This window comes from Symphodus melops (assembly GCF_947650265.1).
Source record: "Symphodus melops genome assembly, chromosome: 2".
NCBI classification, from domain to species: Eukaryota; Metazoa; Chordata; class Actinopteri; order Labriformes; family Labridae; genus Symphodus; species Symphodus melops.
In genome coordinates, this window is record NC_136692.1 from 13022876 (window position 1) to 13042653 (window position 19778).

At 40.0% G+C, this 19778-nt stretch overlaps 2 protein-coding genes across 2 annotated transcripts; both read left to right on the forward strand.

Moving 5' to 3' along the window:
* The first annotated feature begins 194 nt into the window (after positions 1-194).
* Positions 195-6626, forward strand: LOC306820374 (carbohydrate sulfotransferase 12-like). The gene is made up of 6 exons (XM_079338194.1): positions 195-340; positions 2146-2799; positions 3678-3820; positions 5003-5131; positions 5289-5481; positions 6011-6626. Exons 2-6 carry the CDS (start codon positions 2257-2259, stop codon positions 6281-6283), a joined length of 1281 nt encoding a protein of 426 aa, XP_079194320.1. The 5' UTR covers positions 195-340; positions 2146-2256; the 3' UTR covers positions 6284-6626.
* Positions 6627-7422: 796 nt separating this feature from the next.
* Positions 7423-18395, forward strand: ern2 (endoplasmic reticulum to nucleus signaling 2). Its single transcript, XM_079333613.1, has 24 exons — positions 7423-7782; positions 8465-8582; positions 8663-8696; positions 8792-8864; positions 8941-9013; positions 9816-9938; positions 10027-10128; positions 11399-11458; positions 11572-11788; positions 12240-12318; positions 12509-12659; positions 12849-13000; positions 13210-13398; positions 13917-14064; positions 14288-14392; positions 14496-14586; positions 14822-15011; positions 15118-15214; positions 15386-15585; positions 15746-15893; positions 16131-16258; positions 16465-16588; positions 16974-17041; positions 17143-18395. Exons 1-24 carry the CDS (start codon positions 7702-7704, stop codon positions 17323-17325), a joined length of 2934 nt encoding a protein of 977 aa, XP_079189739.1. The 5' UTR covers positions 7423-7701; the 3' UTR covers positions 17326-18395.
* Positions 18396-19778: the final 1383 nt, after the last annotated feature.

A 19778-nucleotide genomic window follows, 5' to 3' on the forward strand; every position in this document is an offset into this window, starting at 1 on the left:
TATTTTACAAAAAAGTGCTTATTTGGTGTTCCTTCCTGTGGCAGCCATAATCCCAGGATTTTATTTTCGGAACCGATGACAAAGGCGGGTCTTTTTCATCGCTTCAATTCGGGGCCAAATCTGTGAGTGTGTAAAACGACAGCCTGTGTGGAAAAAAAAAATCTGTGGCTGGATTCCCAGATCTCGCGTGATTTTGGCTTCAGCGTGAGCGCAGACCACTACATTTCTGTCGTGCCCACCCGGTCCCATCATCACTGGTATCACAGAAACAGACAGAGACAGGGTCACTGTGTTGGCGACAAAGGGCTGACCGCCCTGCACCATGGAGCTCATCTGCCGGGTAAGACCAAACATGACACCCGGGCCATTTTGTTCCATTTTCGTCAGAGAGATTCATGTTCAGACAGTATGGGCTTAACTATCGCCGGGATGCTCCCGGTGTGAAGGGCACCGAGGGAACAGAACCGGGCTTTTTTTTCCCTGCTCAAAGAAGCACGAGAGGTTTGTGGAGAACAAGGGCAGTGGAGACTGTAGAGGAGAATAAGTTTGTAAGGGTTTTGTCCTGTGCTGTAGTTGAGGAGTGAGATGAGAGAGGGGCACTGCCCGGTGAAAGGACACATTGTTACCTGTGTTGGCTACTGTATGCATGAAGGCATTGTAGTTTTCATACCGGAGATTTGGCTGCAAACAAAAAGGATTATTAACCGAACTGAAACATAGATGCCTCCCATACTTAATAACCACAGTGCCTTTATCAAATGAATTACTACAACTTATTAATAGCTCACCCCATATTCAAAAGTAAAACAAAAATAGTATTTTAACGTCTATTTCCATTTTATAGTGTCTATAGTGTATGTGTGTACGTCTGAGTCTGTGTGCTGCGCGTGCCAAGACACGGTCGAGTTTGTGGGATCCTCAAAATAGGCCCCTTCAGTCAACGTGGAGTTACGATTTAAAACCTAGTGGAAATAAACACCACAGTCAAAATGGTAATTTAGCCTACTCCCTCAAAAGAAGGGAGGCTGCTGTTCTGCTTCAGACCTGCACACACTGTCTGTGAACCGTCATTTTTTCCCCCTCTACACATCCCGAACAGCAGATGTTTTAAGGGACAGACAATAAGTGGGGTAAACCCTCTTAACAGACTGTGGTCTGAAACAACTCCCACCCCCACAGACCCGTTTGTTCACGTCCCCGTGACAGCTGAGCGACCCGGGCAGAGCGTGAGGTTCCCACGCCCCGGGACACACGCTGAAGGATTGTACTCATATTTAAAAAGCAAATAACGATTCCCCCAAAAAAAGATCGTAATGTCCTTTACCAATATATTACCATGTTTACATAAATACCACAGCAAAAGTGAAAGTCCTGCAGCTTACATTTGAATGTGAATTAGTTATGGAAACAATGGGTTAAAATGACTCCAGCGAAATATTATTGACGCTCAGTTGTGAACAGAATACCAACTCCCACGTGTCCCTCATGCTGTGTATTTATTCACTGTGCTGGCATTTATGAACACCCCCTTCCCTCACCTGTTCATTTTGCATTCCAGTTTTCAGCGAAAAAAGCACCTGTCACATTAAGAGTTACTAACATGACAACTCAATGTAACTTGTTTTTGAGTGTGTTTGAAACTGTCATTACAGCCTGCCTTTTCTTGTTAACACAGTGGCTGTGACTTCATTATTACAACGCAAAGAACAAAGGCCAGCCCAATTGGATTTCTCGCCAACTTTCTTCCCCAAATTTGTTCTTATGAACAAACAATGGCCAATATAACTGATTTATGAAGTGCATATAATGTTTGAATACCACAGCATAATACAAAGAATACTGTTTAACAGAGCTGTAAGTGGCTGAAATGCTTAAAATAAAATGCATAATACACTGAATGTATCATATAAATAAGTAGAATCATCATGTTTAAAATGTGGAAGAAGTACAAGTAGCGCAGTATAAATATAGTACAGTTAACTCACGAAACCATTAAAGAAGTTCTAAATCTGGTTTAGCACTGCTTCTTTGTTTTTACATTCTTTGGTATCTAGTTCTTGTATTTTGTAGTTTCTTGATCACCATTTCTGAAAAAAACATCGAAAGGGGAACAGGGGTCTTAGTCACATTTCCTGTTTCTTTCAGCTTCAACTGGTGAGCAGGAAGCGTCTCCTTCCTCCAAAGACAGCCACCATGGAGCTGAGATAACGTCCTCCTCTTATCTTTACCAGTCAGCGCTCATGATTTAGTGTAACCATGGGAACATGGCGTGGTCTCCGAGTGGCGTTCATTCTTGGGTCTTTGTTTATGATCCTGCTGATCATCGTGTACTGGGATGACGTCGGGGGCTTCAACCTCTACCCGCTTCAGGACCCCAAACACGAGTCTCTGCACTCTGATTCTGACCCTCAGGTGACCACACGTCAGCCACGATCTTTGTTTACAAGCAGAGCTAACACCAGTCTTGCCTTGAAGAGCTACACTACTGCTCCCTATACAACACTGGTCCCTGAGGAGAAAGGAGGAGCAGCTGAGGAACAAACAAATGATGAAGGGAAGAAAACACAAGAACGGAAGAATGAGGAAATAAGAGAGGATGAGGAGAAGGAAACAAGTAGTGCTACTGAGGAGGAAAGGGAACAAGAGGTGAGGAAGCAGAGGATCATGGATGTGTGCTCAGGAAAGGATGCAGTGGAATTCCCTGGTAGGACTCGGGCATTTGAGCAGATCCCAAACAGAGAGCTGGATCACCTGATTGTCGATGACACTCACCAAATTATCTACTGCTATGTTCCCAAGGTACAGCTGCTGCGTGTGTGTGTGTGTGAACTTGTGGGTGGTGACATTCTGTTTAAAAAAAGCCAATGCAGAAGCACATTAAATCTGCACTAAGTTCAATGGCCAACAGGGGGCGACTCCAGTATTTTCAAGTCCTTTTAAGCACTTTAGGCCTATGTTATTAATTATGTAATAATTGTTTTAAGAGTAAGAAAATAATCTGGGATAAAAACAGGGTATACTAAAAGGCCATGGCTACCTGTGATTGAAAGGACAAAACCTCAGCAGCCTGTCAGCCAGGATAGAGGCTAACAAGATATTTCCAATCTGATGACAAGTATGGGCACTTGCTATCGGTTCCAAAAATACAAGATGAGGCAGTCAAAGTGTTCTTTCTATTCAAAGTAAGGTATTAAGTTTATTTATACAGCAGACTTCAGCAACAAGGCACTTATTTAAGGAAAATCAAATCAAAATAGGATTGATAGAGAATCATTTTTTTTAAATGAACCATTAAAAGGCCCAAAAGAAGATCAAAGAAAAAGTAGAAAAACATACAACAAAGAAGCTAAAATATAATATGACAGTGAGACAATATATGAGAAAATTTCTAGTGCAGTATTCGTATGTGGTTAATAAGAGGAATGTATTGAAGTATTTATTTAACAATTTTTTCTAAAGGCAGCGTTAAGTAGGGTTCAGAAACCAATGGTCTATTTCATATTGGCTACATCCCTTGTTTTTGTTTTGTTTGGGGAAAATAGCACACAAGAACATCAGCATTTCCTGCAGCATTTTGAAATTAGCCTACAGTATAGACAACTCCACAGGTTTATAGTCGCTGTTGTCTTCTCACCTTGTTCTCTGTTTTCTCTCCTTTCATTGTTGTTTTGGTTCAGGTGGCGTGTACCAACTGGAAGAGAGTGATGGTGGTTCTCTCTCAGTCTGTCATCTCCCCCTCCTCAGGAAAACCTTACACTGACCCAGAGGCTGTACCTCCTGACATCGTACACAACTCCTCTCTCCACCTCACATTTGCCAAGTATGACACACAAAAAACACTTAATACACGTAATATATAGATTTAAATATTCAGAGACAAAAAGTTTAATTGCATTTGTATGTTATTCATTTCACTTACTTGTATGTTGAATATTAGCTCATTTATAAAAATAAATAATACATGAAAAGAATACATTTATTTTTTTAGAAAGTTTTACTGATACTTAAATAATCAAGACATTATCTGAGCTAGATATTTACAGAGTCACCTTGTTTAGAGGTAACCACGTCATATTCAGTCCACCATATAGTTTTTTTTTGATGAATTGGAGCACCTGCATTTGATTATACGAGATTTGGGCAACATTACACTTTGAATGTTTTAGAGCAAACCAATGAATAGAGTCTTTAAATTGAGCTTTCAACATAAAAAAGCAAAACAAAGTCAAAATCACAATCCAATGTCCTACACAGAGGAACTAACACTTGCTTTAAAAAAGTTTAACAACTCACTAGAAACATCTTCTGACCAAGTCAGCATGGAAACCAGAGTGAAGAATGTATCCCATCAAGTCCAAACAAACTGACCTCTTTACCACAATGATAACCGAGGAAAAAACAACCATTAAATCAGGGTGTCCAGCCAGAAGTAAAAGACAACTTTGCTTTGCAATGAAAGCAGATGGTATCTTCTTCTTTCAAAATATTCTATTTCTACAACGTGTGGAAAAAGACTTGTCGGAATTTTTAAAAAAAATCCAAGAATTATTTTATTTTAAACAGTCAAAAGAATGAGTCCTGTGACAATCTGTTGTTTTTGTTACGTTTAAAATGAAAAAAAAAAGTTGATAATTCAGAAATACTCCACTTTTTAGAGAGTAATTTTAACTCCATTTTAATATTCATTAGAAACTGCAGAAACTATCCCTGTGGTTATGGAGTTATTTACTGCGTTGACTCTTGGAAAAGGAGAGTGGAAACGACAGGCGGGGCTTTGGTGCTGCAGCACAGATAGACCTTTCTCTACCCCTCGGGAGCTGTCTGTGTTTGTGTGTATGTTTTTCCATCTGTACTGACAAATCTTTTTCCATCTTGAGGACCAATCCAGCTCTATTTCACTAGTTCAGTATCTCACCAGAAAAAAAGACAGCAGATGGATTTCAGCAAACAAACAACAAATAAAATGGAAGATCTGCTTTGTGTTTCTGTTTGTATTTCACAGGTTTTGGCGCCATTACGGTTCTCTGTCGCGCCACCTAATGGCACTCAAGCTCCAGCACTACACCAAGTTTCTTTTTGTACGGGACCCCTTTGTTCGACTCATCTCAGCCTTTAGGAACAAGTTTGGAAGGTGTGTGTCTTAGTGCAGGAATACACAGAGAGTTGGTGTGTGAGTGTTTAAGCGTGTTTCCTGTATAAAGAGTTGGGGAATGTGCTTCGCTAATTGTGAAAAGAGTAGTCTTATCATTCTTGAATAATTAAAGTGTGTGTATTCATGTGTGTTTAAGGCCAAACGAGGACTTCTACAGGCAGTTTGGCTCAGTAATGCTGCGTCGTTATGGTAATTCCTCTGGTAGTCTGCCAGAGACAGCAGCTGAGGCATTTGCAGCAGGAATAAAACCGACATTTCAGCAGTTCATCAAATACCTGCTGGATCCAGAGACAGAGAAAGAGAGTATCTTTAACGAACACTGGCGGCAGGTATGTGAGATGTGCAGCTGCATGAACTCAAACACACACTAATAAAATGTTGACCTTACTTTTGAGGTGGTTGGATTTAAAGAGATTCACATTGGCATACTTTCCCTTTAGTCATATGCCACTTCCCTGTCTATTTTAAAAGACTCTACCAGCATTACTTTTTGTTGGGGGCAGCAAGTAGTTCAGTGATAGAGTCAGTCATCTCTTAACTGGAATGTTGGTGGTATAATCCCAGCTCCTACATTCAGCATGCCAAAGTGTCCTTGGGCAAGAAAATGATCTTAGTGTTTGTGTGAATGCATATAGAGGGGACAGGTAAATATTAATATTTAGTAAATAGTATTCTTTTATTTAAAAAAAAAATGCAATTAATTATTATTCTACTGGTCTATTCTTTCATGTGAACATATATATTTTTGAGAATACCATTTAACTTTCACATTTTGTTGAAAAACAAACAAAGAAGAGAGTACAAACTGATGTAGTTTACCATCGATAACTTTCTTTCCTTGCTATCTGTGTTTTTCAGGTGTACCGTCTGTGCCATCCTTGCCAGGTGAAGTATGATTTTATTGGGAGACTAGAAACCCTGGAAACAGACGCAGAGCACCTACTGAAGCTTTTAGAGGTAGATCATCTTGTACACTTCCCTTCAGGAGCCCGAAACCGTACTGCAGCCAGCTGGGAGAGAGACTGGTTTAAGCAGTTCCCCACTTTAGTGAAAAGAGAACTGTACAAACTGTATGAACCAGACTTTGAGCTGTTTGGATATCCTAAACCTGACAGTGTGCTCCACCAGTAGACCCCACCAAGCCAAAGGCCTGGGCACTGCACTGTGTGAAGAGCCCACACCTCACCTATCTGTGCACAACCTGTGTATGCCTTTAAAGACTGGTCTATAATGCTGTTTGTCTTATTTGTTTTGTGTGTACCTCAAATGACTGAAGTGCCTGCCAGTATTGTTTTATTTTTGTGGTCAGCAAACATATCTAAAGCACACCTGCTGACATCCCCCCAGTGAGTTTTCCCCATGTACTTTGAAATGTCTTTTTGAGTCATAGGCCGGACAAGGCCAGGGCCAACAGTTGGCTGACATTTCTGAAGGGAAACATGTTGCAGAAAAATAAAGAATTTTCAGAAGATGAGTGAATTTATTGTTTTAATGTGATGGTTTGTAAAGGGAAGAGGTATTTTGGTCTATACTTGTAAGTATTTGGAATACCACAATGGAAAAGTGGCTAACTGTATGCAAAAATCTGAGGTTTCAGTCTTTCTCCAGAAAAGAACTTGAAAACATTTGAATGGCTTTGTATCTTCTGGTTTAAAGTCCAGATATCTTGGACTCTGATCATCCCTGGTGAATACCGATCATTCAATTTATACGATATAGGCTGTTTGTTCTCCATTTTCATGCACAAAAGTATAAACCAAAAGAATGTAAAAAGTAGAAATACTTTAAACTATATCATTAGTAAAATAAATAAAAGAAACCTATTTAAAGGTATACATCATATTGAGGAGTAAAATATATTTGACACAAAGTAAATATAAGTATGTTAGTCAAACAGTTACCTAATGTAGCCCACATATCTCATAGATACAATGCAACAATGTTATGTATATTATAATTTAAATCTGTGTAGTACAATTCACATATATATTTCTCTCTTACATGTAGCCTACATAGAGTTATAATAACGAGATATGGTACCTGTGTGTGTAGATAATTTCCACCAATGAAGTGAATTGCGAATCAGACAGTGAAGAGGACAAACAATGACGCCCTCCACTACTTTCTATCGCACAAAAAAGTCGCTCTTGTTGTGTTCACATCTGCCCTGTTGTCTCTTTCCACGTGTTCCAGCCGTTTCTACCGCTCCTCCCCTTATGTGTGAAATATCTCCGCATTATTGGCTCAGCTGCCAGTCAGGGTGAAGCCCCGCCTACCGCTTTGCTTGACAGTTCGCACCTGACGTCATCGGTTCCGTCCCAACACGGAAATATGGACTGTGGTTGTGTTCCTGTGATTGTGGGTTAATAACACTTCAACTCGTCTTGTCTTAAAGAGTTTTTGCGCCGTCGCTGCGGGTTTGGATGATGTTAAACGACCAGTGCTAACTTTCCAACAAATGGACACTTCTGCTTCTGGAAATGGAGAGAGAGGGTTCGCCCTCTGTTGTTTAGTTAAATAGCTTTTAGTCCTCGCGTTTGTTCAGAGCCATGAAAGAAAGAGTTTTCAGGGTCATGAGGCGACTGCTGCTTTGTCTTCTTCTTCTGTCCTGGGAAGACAAACTATTTCAGGTAAACTTGGTAACGTCAGTTTCTGTTGCTGCTTGTTGTTTGTTTCTTGCTTGTTTATGCTTTTTGGGAGAGGGAGGGGAACTCTACGACTGGCATCTCACTGCACTTCTGTGTCTATTTCAGGCTCGAGTAAAGAGACCATGATATGATAGGTCGTTTAGTCCAAAATGCCCGAAGAAAGTTAATACTGCCTGTGCGCGCGCGCGTTTATGTTTAAACGTCTTTTGCGAGTGCGCGCGCCTCTCTGCACGTCTGGCCTAAGTATTTATTTGCTATGGCGTACTTGAACCAGAGTTAAAGATCTGTCTCCAGGTGCTATCCGTTAGTGGGTAAATATGGGAGCGCTGAACAAACTTAAATAAACTGACGTGCTCATTGTAAGGGGTGTAAGGATATCCTGCTACAGAAAGACGAGATACTTTACTGGTACCCTGACACACCCACTCAAACCAACACACACACACACACACACACACACACACACACACACACCCACTCAAACCAACACACACACACACACACACACACACACACACACACACACACACACACCCACTCAAACCAACACACACACACACAATCACATGTCGTTGTCATGTAGGATACATGACACTGTGACTGAAGTCCCTGTCAGACAGCTGGTCTAAAAAGGGTCACTTAACTCTTTGTGGTGACTCTTCAGGTTGAAGGGGTCAGGTCAGTCACTCTCCCAGAATCCCTCCTGTTCGTCTCGACCCTGGATGGTAATCTTCATGCTGTCTCCAAACAATCAGGAGAGATCAAGTGGACCCTAAGAGAAGGTTCAAACACATTCATGTCAACATTACGCCATATTCCATATTCACTTAATCTCATGAGATTGCTCTTTGATTTATTGCAGACCCCATTATTCAGTTACCAGTCTACCTCACAGAGTAAGTTATGAACATGCGTACATACAAAGTGTGTCCTGGATCAGATGGTTACTGGTTGAAAGGTAAAAAAGGTCCAATTTGACATTTTCTTTTAGGCCAGGTTTCCTCCCAGACCCGAACGATGGCAGTTTGTATATCCTGGGCGGCAAGCACAAAGAAGGCCTGATGGTAAAAAGAGCAGTGCATTTGTGTGTTTTTTTTAGTCTGTTTCATTTAATGACCCCTGTTTTGGATGCATTTGCAGAAACTGCCCTTTACTATCCCAGAGCTGGTTCAGTCAGCACCCTGCAGGAGCTCTGACGGTATACTCTATACAGGTGAGACCCTGACCCTGTTGTCCAAATAACAAACCTTTTCTTGTTCCATATGAATGACTGTCGCTGGCTCACAGGGTATGTAGCTTGAATGCAATATGATTAGAACATTTAGTATAACTTTGTCATATAATTCTTGCTTGTGCTCCAACCCGGGTTACCCATCTATAACTGTACCAAAATATGTTTTTTTGTTGTAAAATTACATTTGACATGAATGTATTTAGACACGTTCAATCTCTTCTGTCATACTAAATGGTGTTTTAAATTGGAATTGGAACAATGCTTTTTGTTCTAGGCCTGCAGAATAGTATTTTAAAATCCCTGCTAGTATGCATACAAAAAGTGCATGTGTTTGGTACACCTTGCCTCTTGTACACAGAATAATTCAATCAGCTGAGTTGCTGCTCCTTATTACAAAAAGGTCTTCATCATTTGCGCTAGTTTTCCTTTTTGTCATGACATTGACACTAGCAAACATGTGGATAGCCAACAGCTAGCTCAGGCTTAATCTGATTTACAAATGGATCAATATGTAGCCTGTGTATCCTCGGAACTCTAACGGGACAATACGAAATCTTTTTATTTTTTTCCATGGAGGGATTTTTCTAGTTAATGTCATGTTCAAATTGATATTATACATAACCTCATTATATATGACCTCATTGCTATTGGATACTAAGTGTGTGTGTGTGTGTGTGTGTGTGTGTGTGTGTGTGTGTGTGTGTGTGTGTGTGTGTGTGTGTGTGTGTGTGTGTGTGTGTGTGTGTGTGTGTCTTTTTGTCTGTCTTTTGTGTACATGAAGGTAAAAAGCAGGATGTATGGTTCGTGGTGGATCCTGAGACAGGTGAGAAGCAAACCAGTTTAACCACATCTGCCTCTGAATCCATCTGTCCCAACACTCCCCTGCTTTATATTGGACGCACAGGTATGTCACAAACACACACACACACACACACACAAACCAAACACACACATGTTTCCGCTTGTGAATCTATGCATCTGCTTTTTTTCAGAATACATGGTCACCATGTTTGACACTAAGACACAGGAGCTTCGATGGAATGCTACATACAACGATTACTCTGCTCCACCCTATGACGAGAAACAAGATTACAGTACGTCTCACACACACACCACTGTACATACACTGGCAGAGACACACACTGGATGGGGCAGGTTATTAAACAACATTACAACATGAACCGATGAAAGCCTTGCAGAACCTGCTTTTTTATGTGCTAGAGCTTTTAAAAACAAGGCAAATATCATGTTATAAAGTATGTATATACGTGTGTGTGTGTGTGTGTGTGTGTGTGTGTGTGTGTGTGTGTGTGTGTGTGTGTGTGTGTAAAATGAATTTGAGGAGAATTTGTATAAAATGTAGAAAGTTTGAAAAAATATCTATAACTACAAGTTACATACAAGATGAACATACAAAGTCATTGTTAGATTTAATTAAAATGTCCAGAATGATCTTTCACCTGTTAGATATCTGCCGATCTCAGGGATCCGACCAGGCTGTAGCTTCATCATTGAGCAGGTCACAAACAGATTTGATTCTGTACTGAACTGGAAGCCATTGAAGATTTTTCAGAATTGGTATAATGTGTTCTGTTTTCGTTGTCCCAGTTTGCACTATGACTGCTGCATTTTTTTGGATGAGTCTGAATTTGTTCATTGATTATTTTTTTTATTGTTTTTTTTTTTTTTTAGCTAAGACCAGCATAGAGGGCATTACATGGATCTAATCTACTGGATATGAATGCATGGATCAGTTTCTCAGTGTCAGATTTGGTCATGAACGTTCTTCAGATGATTGAAGGCTGTCTTTGTAATAGCAGTAATCTGGTTCTGAAAGTTTCAATCTGAATCAGTGATGGCATCCAGGCTGTTGACATGCTCACTGAAGGAGAAAAGATGATGACATGGATATGAGCTTTTGCCTTTGTCCTTACTGGCCTTCAATAAGAGTTTCAGTTTCCTGATAATGATTTTAAGGGATTTCTCAGGATAATTATTAGTTAGACTCCTTTAAGTTTATATGAAATGCGATACTTTTAAAAAATGTATCTAAACATTATAGATACGGTTTCAGTAGCCGAGTGGTAAGTTTGTGTGCAGGCTCTAGACTCTATCCTTTGTTTCCTCTACCTAAATCAAAAAATGTTCTCTTTTTTCAGTGTTTGTGTGGAAACATAATGTACATTCCAGCTTGATACTCAGCTTCATATAAATAACCACATACATTGATTTATGATGAGCAGTTTTATGAAATGGACTTGACTCAACATAGGAAATACTGTATGTAAAAGAACTTGTAAAATCTCTTAATCTCGTAAGAAATCCAGAAAATGACACTGTCTGACTTGTCTGTTGCACTTTCAGAGATGGCTCATCTTGTGTCGAGCGGTGATGGTTTGGTTGTGACGGTTGACAGAGAGTCAGGTAGGGGGAGGTGTGTGGTTTTTACATGAATATCTTTTTTTTTTCGTTTGTGTGTGAGTGTTTCTTTATGTTGAGCTTGACATTATAATATGTCCACCTTTATTGTTGTCCAGGTGATGTCTTGTGGAGTCAGAACTATGGCTCACCTGTTGTGGGTGTTTACCTGTACTCTGGTGATTCACTAAGACATGCTCCACACTTGTCGCTCGCCATGGAGACTCTTCGCTTCCTCACCTTCTCCTCTGCCAACGACCAGGAAGATGCCCACTCTACATTGAAGTGGAGCTATCAGTTTGTGAAGGAGCAGGCCAGTGCACAGACACAACTCGTGTAAGAGAAATCGCAGGAGCCGCTTTGGCTGTTCTTTTTTTAATTTGTTATACAGTTGCTTTACTGTATTGATGTGAAAGACCCAAAATGCCACCTGATTTTTTTTAATTTTGCATTGCAGTAATCATTTATGGGACCACTTGTGCAATAACATGCCCATCCTTAGACAGTATGCACTGTGTGCAAGATAGTGTTCATACTATAACAGCTTTAACAACCATAGCGCTGTAACTGGTTCTTTAAAAAAAAAAAAAAAAAAAAAAAAAAAGAACCAGTTACAGTGTGATTTTTCCCCTCTGTTATCATTGCTGCTGTAACACTGTAAATGTCTCTGTTTGTGAGATGAATAAAGGAGGATCTTCTGTTATTTTATGTAATAATCTAGTTCTTGTCCGTTTTTGTCACTTAACTAACTCAAGGGAAAAAAAAAAACTTTTTTTTTACCTTTCAGACCAACCCTCTATGTGGGTAAATTGGACTCTCACCTCTATGCCTCCACTTCTCTTGTCCACCATGGGGTCTCATTGGTGGTAAGTTGAAATATGTAACTTACTGAAAAACGTTAAGACACCCAGAAACATCCATGTCCTGCATCTGTGTTGATCATATCTCCTGTTGCACTTCACAGCGATAGTTATTACAGTGTGTCAGATAGTAATGATAACAATGCAGGCGGTTACAATTTAGCTGTTATGTGATCCATTTGTGTTGCCGCTGCAGCCTCGCGGATTAACGCTGGCTGGAATTGAGGGTCCTGTCACTTCTGGGGTAACTGTCAGAGAGCGAGGGGAGTGTGAGATCACACCATCCACCGATGTGCGATATCCACCAGGAAGCACATACAGCCACAAAAACCACTGGCTGTTCATAGGTAAGCACTTATTCCCACTGCCCACACACAGTTCCCATACCACCCTAAATGGATGTCATGGTTGACAACATAAACTCAAAAGCTGTAGGCTAGGTAAAATCGCATAAGATTCAAGTATCCTCAGAACAGATATATCCTTCATTTACTTTTTATATCTTTAAATATGTTTCTGTATTTTGTGTGGTTTAGGCCATCACGAGCTCCCCCCGGTCGCTCACACTACCATGCTGAGAGAATTCCCAGCCGGCCTGCAGCGCTCTAATGAGGCAGTCATCCCCCCTCGACGACCCGTCTCCCCTTCCTCTCCTATCTCCCCTGCCACGTACTATCACAAGCGCTATGTGAGTCTGAGATACATGTGTGTCTAGGCTGTAAATCCCAGGATTAATGTCATATAACAAACCCCCCTAATCAGACTAAGATAAAATAGTGATAACCTGAGGTGTTGATGTCATCTATTGCTAGCAATTTAAACTTTAGTTGTAAAATATCACTAATGGAATAATCACAGTATTTCCATTGGTACTAATCCTGTTATCGTGTCCTTCAGTTCCAGACTGATGCTAGTGGCCAAGATGACACTGATGCTGACAGAGAAGGAGTGTATGGGAAGAAATCTCAGCAGGCGCAAAGACCGGCAGCTGTCCTGCCAGGCTTTATAACTCAAGATCGTATCACTCTGGCGGTTCTGACTCTTCTGCTGGGAGGATGGTTGGCTTTTGCACTCACATACCCTGTTGTAAGTGTGTGTGTGCACCGTAGCTGTTTTTTTAGTCTGTGACTAATGTTTAGTTGTGGTGCTAAAACACTGGCATCAGCACTGATGTAGTGGCATTTAGAAGTAGAGGAAGAGGTGGAACGTTTTTGGCAGCTATAATAGGTGCCAAAATGGAAATGTGTTTATAAGATTATTGTAAAGTGTTATTGAAGTCAACATATTGCAAGCTGATAACTAAACTAGACTGCAGGGGTGGTTTAATGTACCAAATGTAAAATAACCATAATTTTCGTCATTTATCAGCTCACTTAATGAGTCACAGTTGTTTGTGTTTGAGCCTGTGTCTTATATTTTGTTGGGCATGCTGAACTTCATTCATTTTTTTCCACACTTTTTTTATTTTATTTTTTTTTTCAAGGGGAAAACTTTCAAAATCTGTCCTCAATTAAAAACTTTATTTTTATTATCCTGCTAAATATTCCCAATACTTATCCCTCAAACTGGATCTTCTTACATCTGGTGTGTCTCTGTTTCTGCAGCGAGCAGCGCAGCAGCTTAAAGCTCAAAGGCAGCTGGAGGAGGCCTTGGAGTCTCGTCTGAGGGGAACAAACACACAAACAAACACTCAGACAGTGACCTTGGTTTCTTCAGACACAACCATTTCTACCGACACAAACCTTTCCAACAGTAAGTAACTGGCAAAACAAGCTCTCTACAGTGCAGCATTTTTTGTATTTAGTGGTGCTGGGTTCCCCGGAGGGATTACTTTAAATTATTGCAGCCATGCACTGCTTTTGAGAAACGCAAAACTATTCAAATGTCTAAAATCATACAAATATTATTAATTCCTTTTATTAGTTTTAAGGAATGCTTGCTATAGACACATGAAACTGGATATCTTTATAATCAGACTCCCTGCCTGCTCGTGCTGACCCTTCACCGAGTCCTCCCTCCCACTGCAGCAGCACACCAGATGTCAATAAAAATGGCACAGCTTGGCTTAACCCAACAGAAGGTAAGAAACTGAACTGTTTATGTGTACATTATTCTCTGATGGTACTCATTATTTAAATAAATGAATGTCTTATTGCCTTGTTCTTTTTGTCTATGTATCTCAGAAGGAAACAGTGAGGAGGTGCTTGTGGGTAAAATCTCCTTCACTCCCTCTGAAGTGCTTGGACATGGCTCAGCAGGAACTTTTGTCTTCAGGTACTGTATGTGGTTTTAACGCTTAATTTTAGACACGTTTCAAACATTTTGTGCATATCTTAAAATCAACTTGTAACATGCAGGTAGGCGTATGTTTATTACTGTCTCAATTTTATTTGCTTGTAGGAGAACCTGCATTATGGCATAAATGACCAAATCTTTGGCTTTACTGGTATGTTCTCATCAAGCCACGACACCTTCGGTTGTAGTATGTTATGACACTTTGTTTTTGCAGGGGTAACTTTGATGGACGTCAAGTCGCGGTTAAGAGAATACTGCCGGAGTGTTTTGAGGTGGCCGAGCGTGAGGTGCAGCTCCTCAGAGAGTCTGACACACACCCCAACGTCATTCGATATTTCTGCACAGAGAGAGACCACCTCTTCTCTTACATTGCCATCGAGCTGTGTGCTGCAACCCTGCAACAGGTCAGACCTGAAGAGTCCTGTTTAGTTGTCTTAGTATTCCTGAAATGAGTCAGACCTTGTGTAACACAACTGATATGATTTGATGTGTGTTTGTATTCCTCTGCAGTACGTGGAGGATCCATCTCGCTTTCCAGAGCTGAGTCCTATAACTCTGCTGGAGCAGACCATGTGTGGCCTCTCACATCTCCACTCACTTAACATAGGTCTGAATAAAGAATATAAATAAGAATATAAAAATGTTAACATGTGCACACAAAATGTAATGTTTCTCAATACTTAGTGCCAGGAAACAGTTGACTACTTGAAATCAGCGTAACTGATAAAAAGCTATTATTTCTGCCTCCTTTTTCTCCCTCAATCATCTCCTCGTTTAGTTCATCGTGACCTGAAGCCCAGAAACATCCTCCTCTCTGTTCCCGGTGCGCTGGGTCGAGTCCGAGCTCTCATTTCTGATTTTGGACTCTGTAAGAAGATACCAGATGGTCGCTGCAGTTTCTCTTTGCGCTCAGGAATACCAGGAACAGAAGGGTGGATAGCTCCTGAAGTACTGCGGGATACTCCTGGCAACAAACCGGTACAATGCACATTTATAATATAGCGGAAATGTTGTTCTGTCAATGTTCCTAACTTATTAAGCTAAGACTACCATTCTTGAGAAATGAATACAGTCTTCTTAAAGATGATGAAGCGAGTCCACTCCTCAGTTGTCAAGGCTGTGTGTTTTCTCTCTCCAGACGGCAGCAGTGGACGTTTTCTCAGCCGGCTGTGTGTTCTACTATGTGGTCAGCAGGGGGCAGCACCCTTTTGGTGATTCATTGAGAAGACAGGTCAACATCCTGTCAGGAGAATATTCACTCTCACATTTTATGGAGGATATACATGGTGAGAAGGGTCATAATAAATGTGGGGGGTTTTTTTGCACAAGATTTGAAGCATTTGATCCCACAATACCTCTGCGAAAATATCTAATAGAAAGATTTCGCTTGTAAATGCACCATTACATCCCTTTCCTGCATTGAATGACCTAGACATGACAAACATGAGCTCAGTCAAAGCAAATCACATGAATAATATCGATAATGGTGTTAATGTGCCTTCAATGTTACTTTGTCTAAACAGACGACGTCATAGCGCAGGATCTGATTGAGCAAATGATTCATGCTGAGGTCGAGTCCCGCCCCTCTACCGCCTGTGTGCTCAAACATCCGTTCTTCTGGAGCCCTGAGAAGCAGCTGCTCTTTTTCCAGGTGTGTTTTTCATTTCATCAAGAATACACTAAGTAAGACCGCCTCTGTTAGGATACGTTTTGAGCAGGAAATATGTTAACAATGTTTTGAGCGTATCATTGTATGGTGTGTTTTTCTTTTTTTTTTTTAATACAGTCTGTTTAGCTGTTTGTCTTTTTGGGTTAGCACCAGAAACAATCATCAGATGCATTTTTCTGTGTATTCAGGATGTGAGTGACCGCATAGAGAAGGAACCAGCAGATAGTCCAATCGTGATCAGACTGGAGACAGCTGGAAGATCAGTGGTTCGAACTAACTGGAGAATGCACATCTCTGTGCCGCTTCAGACAGGTACAAACACAAAAAGCCAGGGTTCCTTTGAAGGGACTTTTAGCAGCTATTTGGGGCTTCACTTGGTACTTGAGGACTTTGTTTTACCCATCTTAAGAGTCTCTGCTATGTGACAGTAGTTCCACATAATACAAGGACTTTTTAAAATGAAACTGAACTGAACACTTTTGATTGGTCAACATTTGCAACGTTCAGAGGAAGAGGTGTGATTTGGTGGAAATGAATAAAGTTGGCTTAAAAAAACTTGATTTCCATAAAAAGTAACCCCTGAGACTAAAAGTGGGTTATTTTGTAGAAACTCAGATACACTTTCACAAAACTACACTGATTGCAACTACAGGACCACCAATGTTTTGTTATCCATTTTTGTGTGTGTACATTCAAGACTTGAGGCGGTTCAGGACATATAAGGGAAACTCAGTCAGAGATTTGCTGAGAGCCATGAGGAATAAGGTCAGTTTGCATATTTGTACACTGGAAGTTGATGCTTATATTGACATGGTTTTCAGTATCATTATGTTTTCACCTTTTTGTGTTCACATTGCCGTTTACAGAAACACCACTACCATGAGTTACCCCCAGAGGTGCAGGAGACTCTCGGCGAGCTGCCTGAAGGCTTCATCAGCTATTTCACCTCTCGGTTTCCACGGTTACTGATGCACACACATGCTGCACTGCACATCTGCGCACAGGAGAGACTGTTTCACCCCTACTATCTGCCCCCCAACTCTAAATAGCGTTAGCTTGACCCTGCACTCCTAAACATACACCGTATATACTGTTTTTCTGAGCTACAGTGTTTCCTTACAGTGCCATGTGATTGCTTTTGTAAAGCTAACACTCTTTTTAAGGGGGGGGGGGCAGTGCTGTGAAATAGTTTTTAAACACCCTAGGTGTAAATAAAAAACCCCAAAACAAATAAAAGCAACTTTTTAAATCTCAATTGCAGGAATTTAATAGAATAATCTTAAAATGCTCCATACTGGACAAATTTTCCCTTTTCTTTGACCCAATTCATTAAAGGATAAGTAGAGTGAGGTGTAACATGAATCATTGTGTGACCTTAAAAAGAATGAGACATAATGTTACTTTAATGTTTGAGGGCAAACTCATTTTATAAAGATATGTTCGTTTGGAACAAATGTAAAACAGTGGCTATATAAAACCACCACAGCCCATGTGTGAGAAGCACCAAATTTGTCACAGCACTGTAAATAAGTCCAGCACTACTGCAGGTTTTATCTGAAGATGATCTTGTTTTTCCGTTACACATGCAGTGTTGCAAGGCTGCATGTCAAAAAAAGAAATTCTCTGTTTAACAGGTGACTAAGAATGTGTTTCTTCAATGTCCTCGTCACTGCTGTATTTTTCTCCACTCCTTTGGAAAATGCCAAAGACTCCACAAAATGTACATTGCTTTTATGAATTTAATGTTTGTGTGTGTGTGTCTGACACTGCATTATGTAATGTAGCTACACTGACTGATGATTGTACTGAGACTTGCTTTCCACAAATGCAACAATGGGAAGTGTATTGTCCGTAACGATTAAATGAATACCTTTTTTTAAAGTCCTGTTTATAAAACAGTTGAAATAGATTTCAGAACTCCTTTATTTTGGCATTGCTTGATTTTATTTGGCATCCTAAAATACCACTAAATGCTCAGAGCCATGTGAAATGTCTCCCTGTAACAAAGGGATGAAGGGTTGTATCTAGATTACAACGAATGATGAAGAACTGAACTTTTGTACTTTTTTGAATGAATAAATGAAATTGATGCTTTGGTTGTGCCAAAGAATGAAGTTAATGAAGTTTTGTAGTCATTTTGTCAACACAACAGAAGAAAGGAAACATTAATTTCTGATTTGAGATAAATGGGTTGATCAATTAAGAACAATATTTGAATAATTTAAGTTTTGGGCAAATTTGAGTGCAGAATTATATCGAAGGCTAATCTTAACTTAAAGTTGCACGATATAGATTTGGTAGTGACATTTGAAAATCTGAAAGGAAAAAATGGATCCCTGAACGCTGTTAGGATCTAAGCTACCAGGAGAGTTACATTTTCACTGTTGCGGACCCTGACCATCACTTCTCGTGTGGCATTTTATCTTCAAACAGTGTTCCAGGGACCACATTTATCTCTGAGGATAGTTTGTGCATTGAGTTCTGAACATACAGTACACTACAGAATCAGAATTGCTCCAACTTTAACATTTCTCTAACAAAACTCCATAGTGCACATAAAATATTCTTCTCAAAATACCTCTAAAGCATCAATTTCTCTCCAATGGAACTGATCCCACTGTGCATGAACTAACATTTGTTTTTCACACGTAGCTTATATTTGGACACACTTAATGGCAACAAGAAAATGGCAAAGTTTTATTTCAGACCTGTTTTATTTAGATAAGGTTTGTGTTGCCCTCGGTTTGCCAAAGATTCATTTAATTCTTCAACATGGCCAGCTTCTGTAGACTTTCTGAAGACTGAGTTTGCTTTAATTGTTCTACAATAGCCACGTGGGACAAAAACATCAGGTCTTTCTTTTAGAGATAGTGTAGTTTGGTTTGGTTTGCTAAATTAAGAGAATTTTTAATGAATCCAACTCAATAGAATTAGCCAGTTTTCAGTTGACGAGCACTTCATGTTTTTTTGCGCCTTTTTCTGCTTTTCAATTCATATAACTGATGTGCTTACATGAAGCCTATTGTAACAGTCCTCCCTATGTTCTTAATATAGTTTGACAGTCAGCCAAACTCCATTTATTGATGAGTGAGTCAGGTAGTTAGTTGTTCTTTGATTTATTCACCAGATTGAATAAGGAGTGAAAACTATAAGACAAAAGAAAATGCACAGATAACTGTCATACGAACTGGTTAACTACCTCCACTCCTGTCCTCAAAGCTGTGAACTAGTGGTCTGATGCACTACTCCACTTTATTCTGTTTATAATGTTTACTCTGGTCTGATGCACTACTCCACTTATTCTGTTATTATGTTCTTACTGGTCTGAAGCCATTTGATTCTGTTAGTTACGACCATTCAACACTACTACCATGTTTCTAATGATACACAGCTTCATGTAAATGGGTGAAGTATCCCTTTAACACATATTTTAGGCAGTTGTGTGTAGTCTACAGAATAATGAAGTTGTATTCTTAGTTGTACTGATATTATAAAGCTTTAA

Excerpts from the sequence above, each read along its gene's own strand:
- LOC306820374 (XM_079338194.1), top strand. The coding sequence starts at position 2,257 with ATGGGAACATGGCGTGGTCTCCGAGTGGCGTTCATTCTTGGGTCTTTG. Across the intron at positions 2,800-3,677 it reads TCTACTGCTATGTTCCCAAG|GTGGCGTGTACCAACTGGAA; the intron begins GTACAGCTGCTG and ends GTTTTGGTTCAG. Across the intron at positions 5,132-5,288 it reads TTTAGGAACAAGTTTGGAAG|GCCAAACGAGGACTTCTACA; the intron begins GTGTGTGTCTTA and ends TGTGTGTTTAAG.
- ern2 (XM_079333613.1), top strand. The coding sequence starts at position 7,702 with ATGAAAGAAAGAGTTTTCAGGGTCATGAGGCGACTGCTGCTTTGTCTT. Across the intron at positions 15,894-16,130 it reads TTTTATGGAGGATATACATG|ACGACGTCATAGCGCAGGAT; the intron begins GTGAGAAGGGTC and ends TTGTCTAAACAG. Across the intron at positions 17,042-17,142 it reads TGAGAGCCATGAGGAATAAG|AAACACCACTACCATGAGTT; the intron begins GTCAGTTTGCAT and ends TGCCGTTTACAG.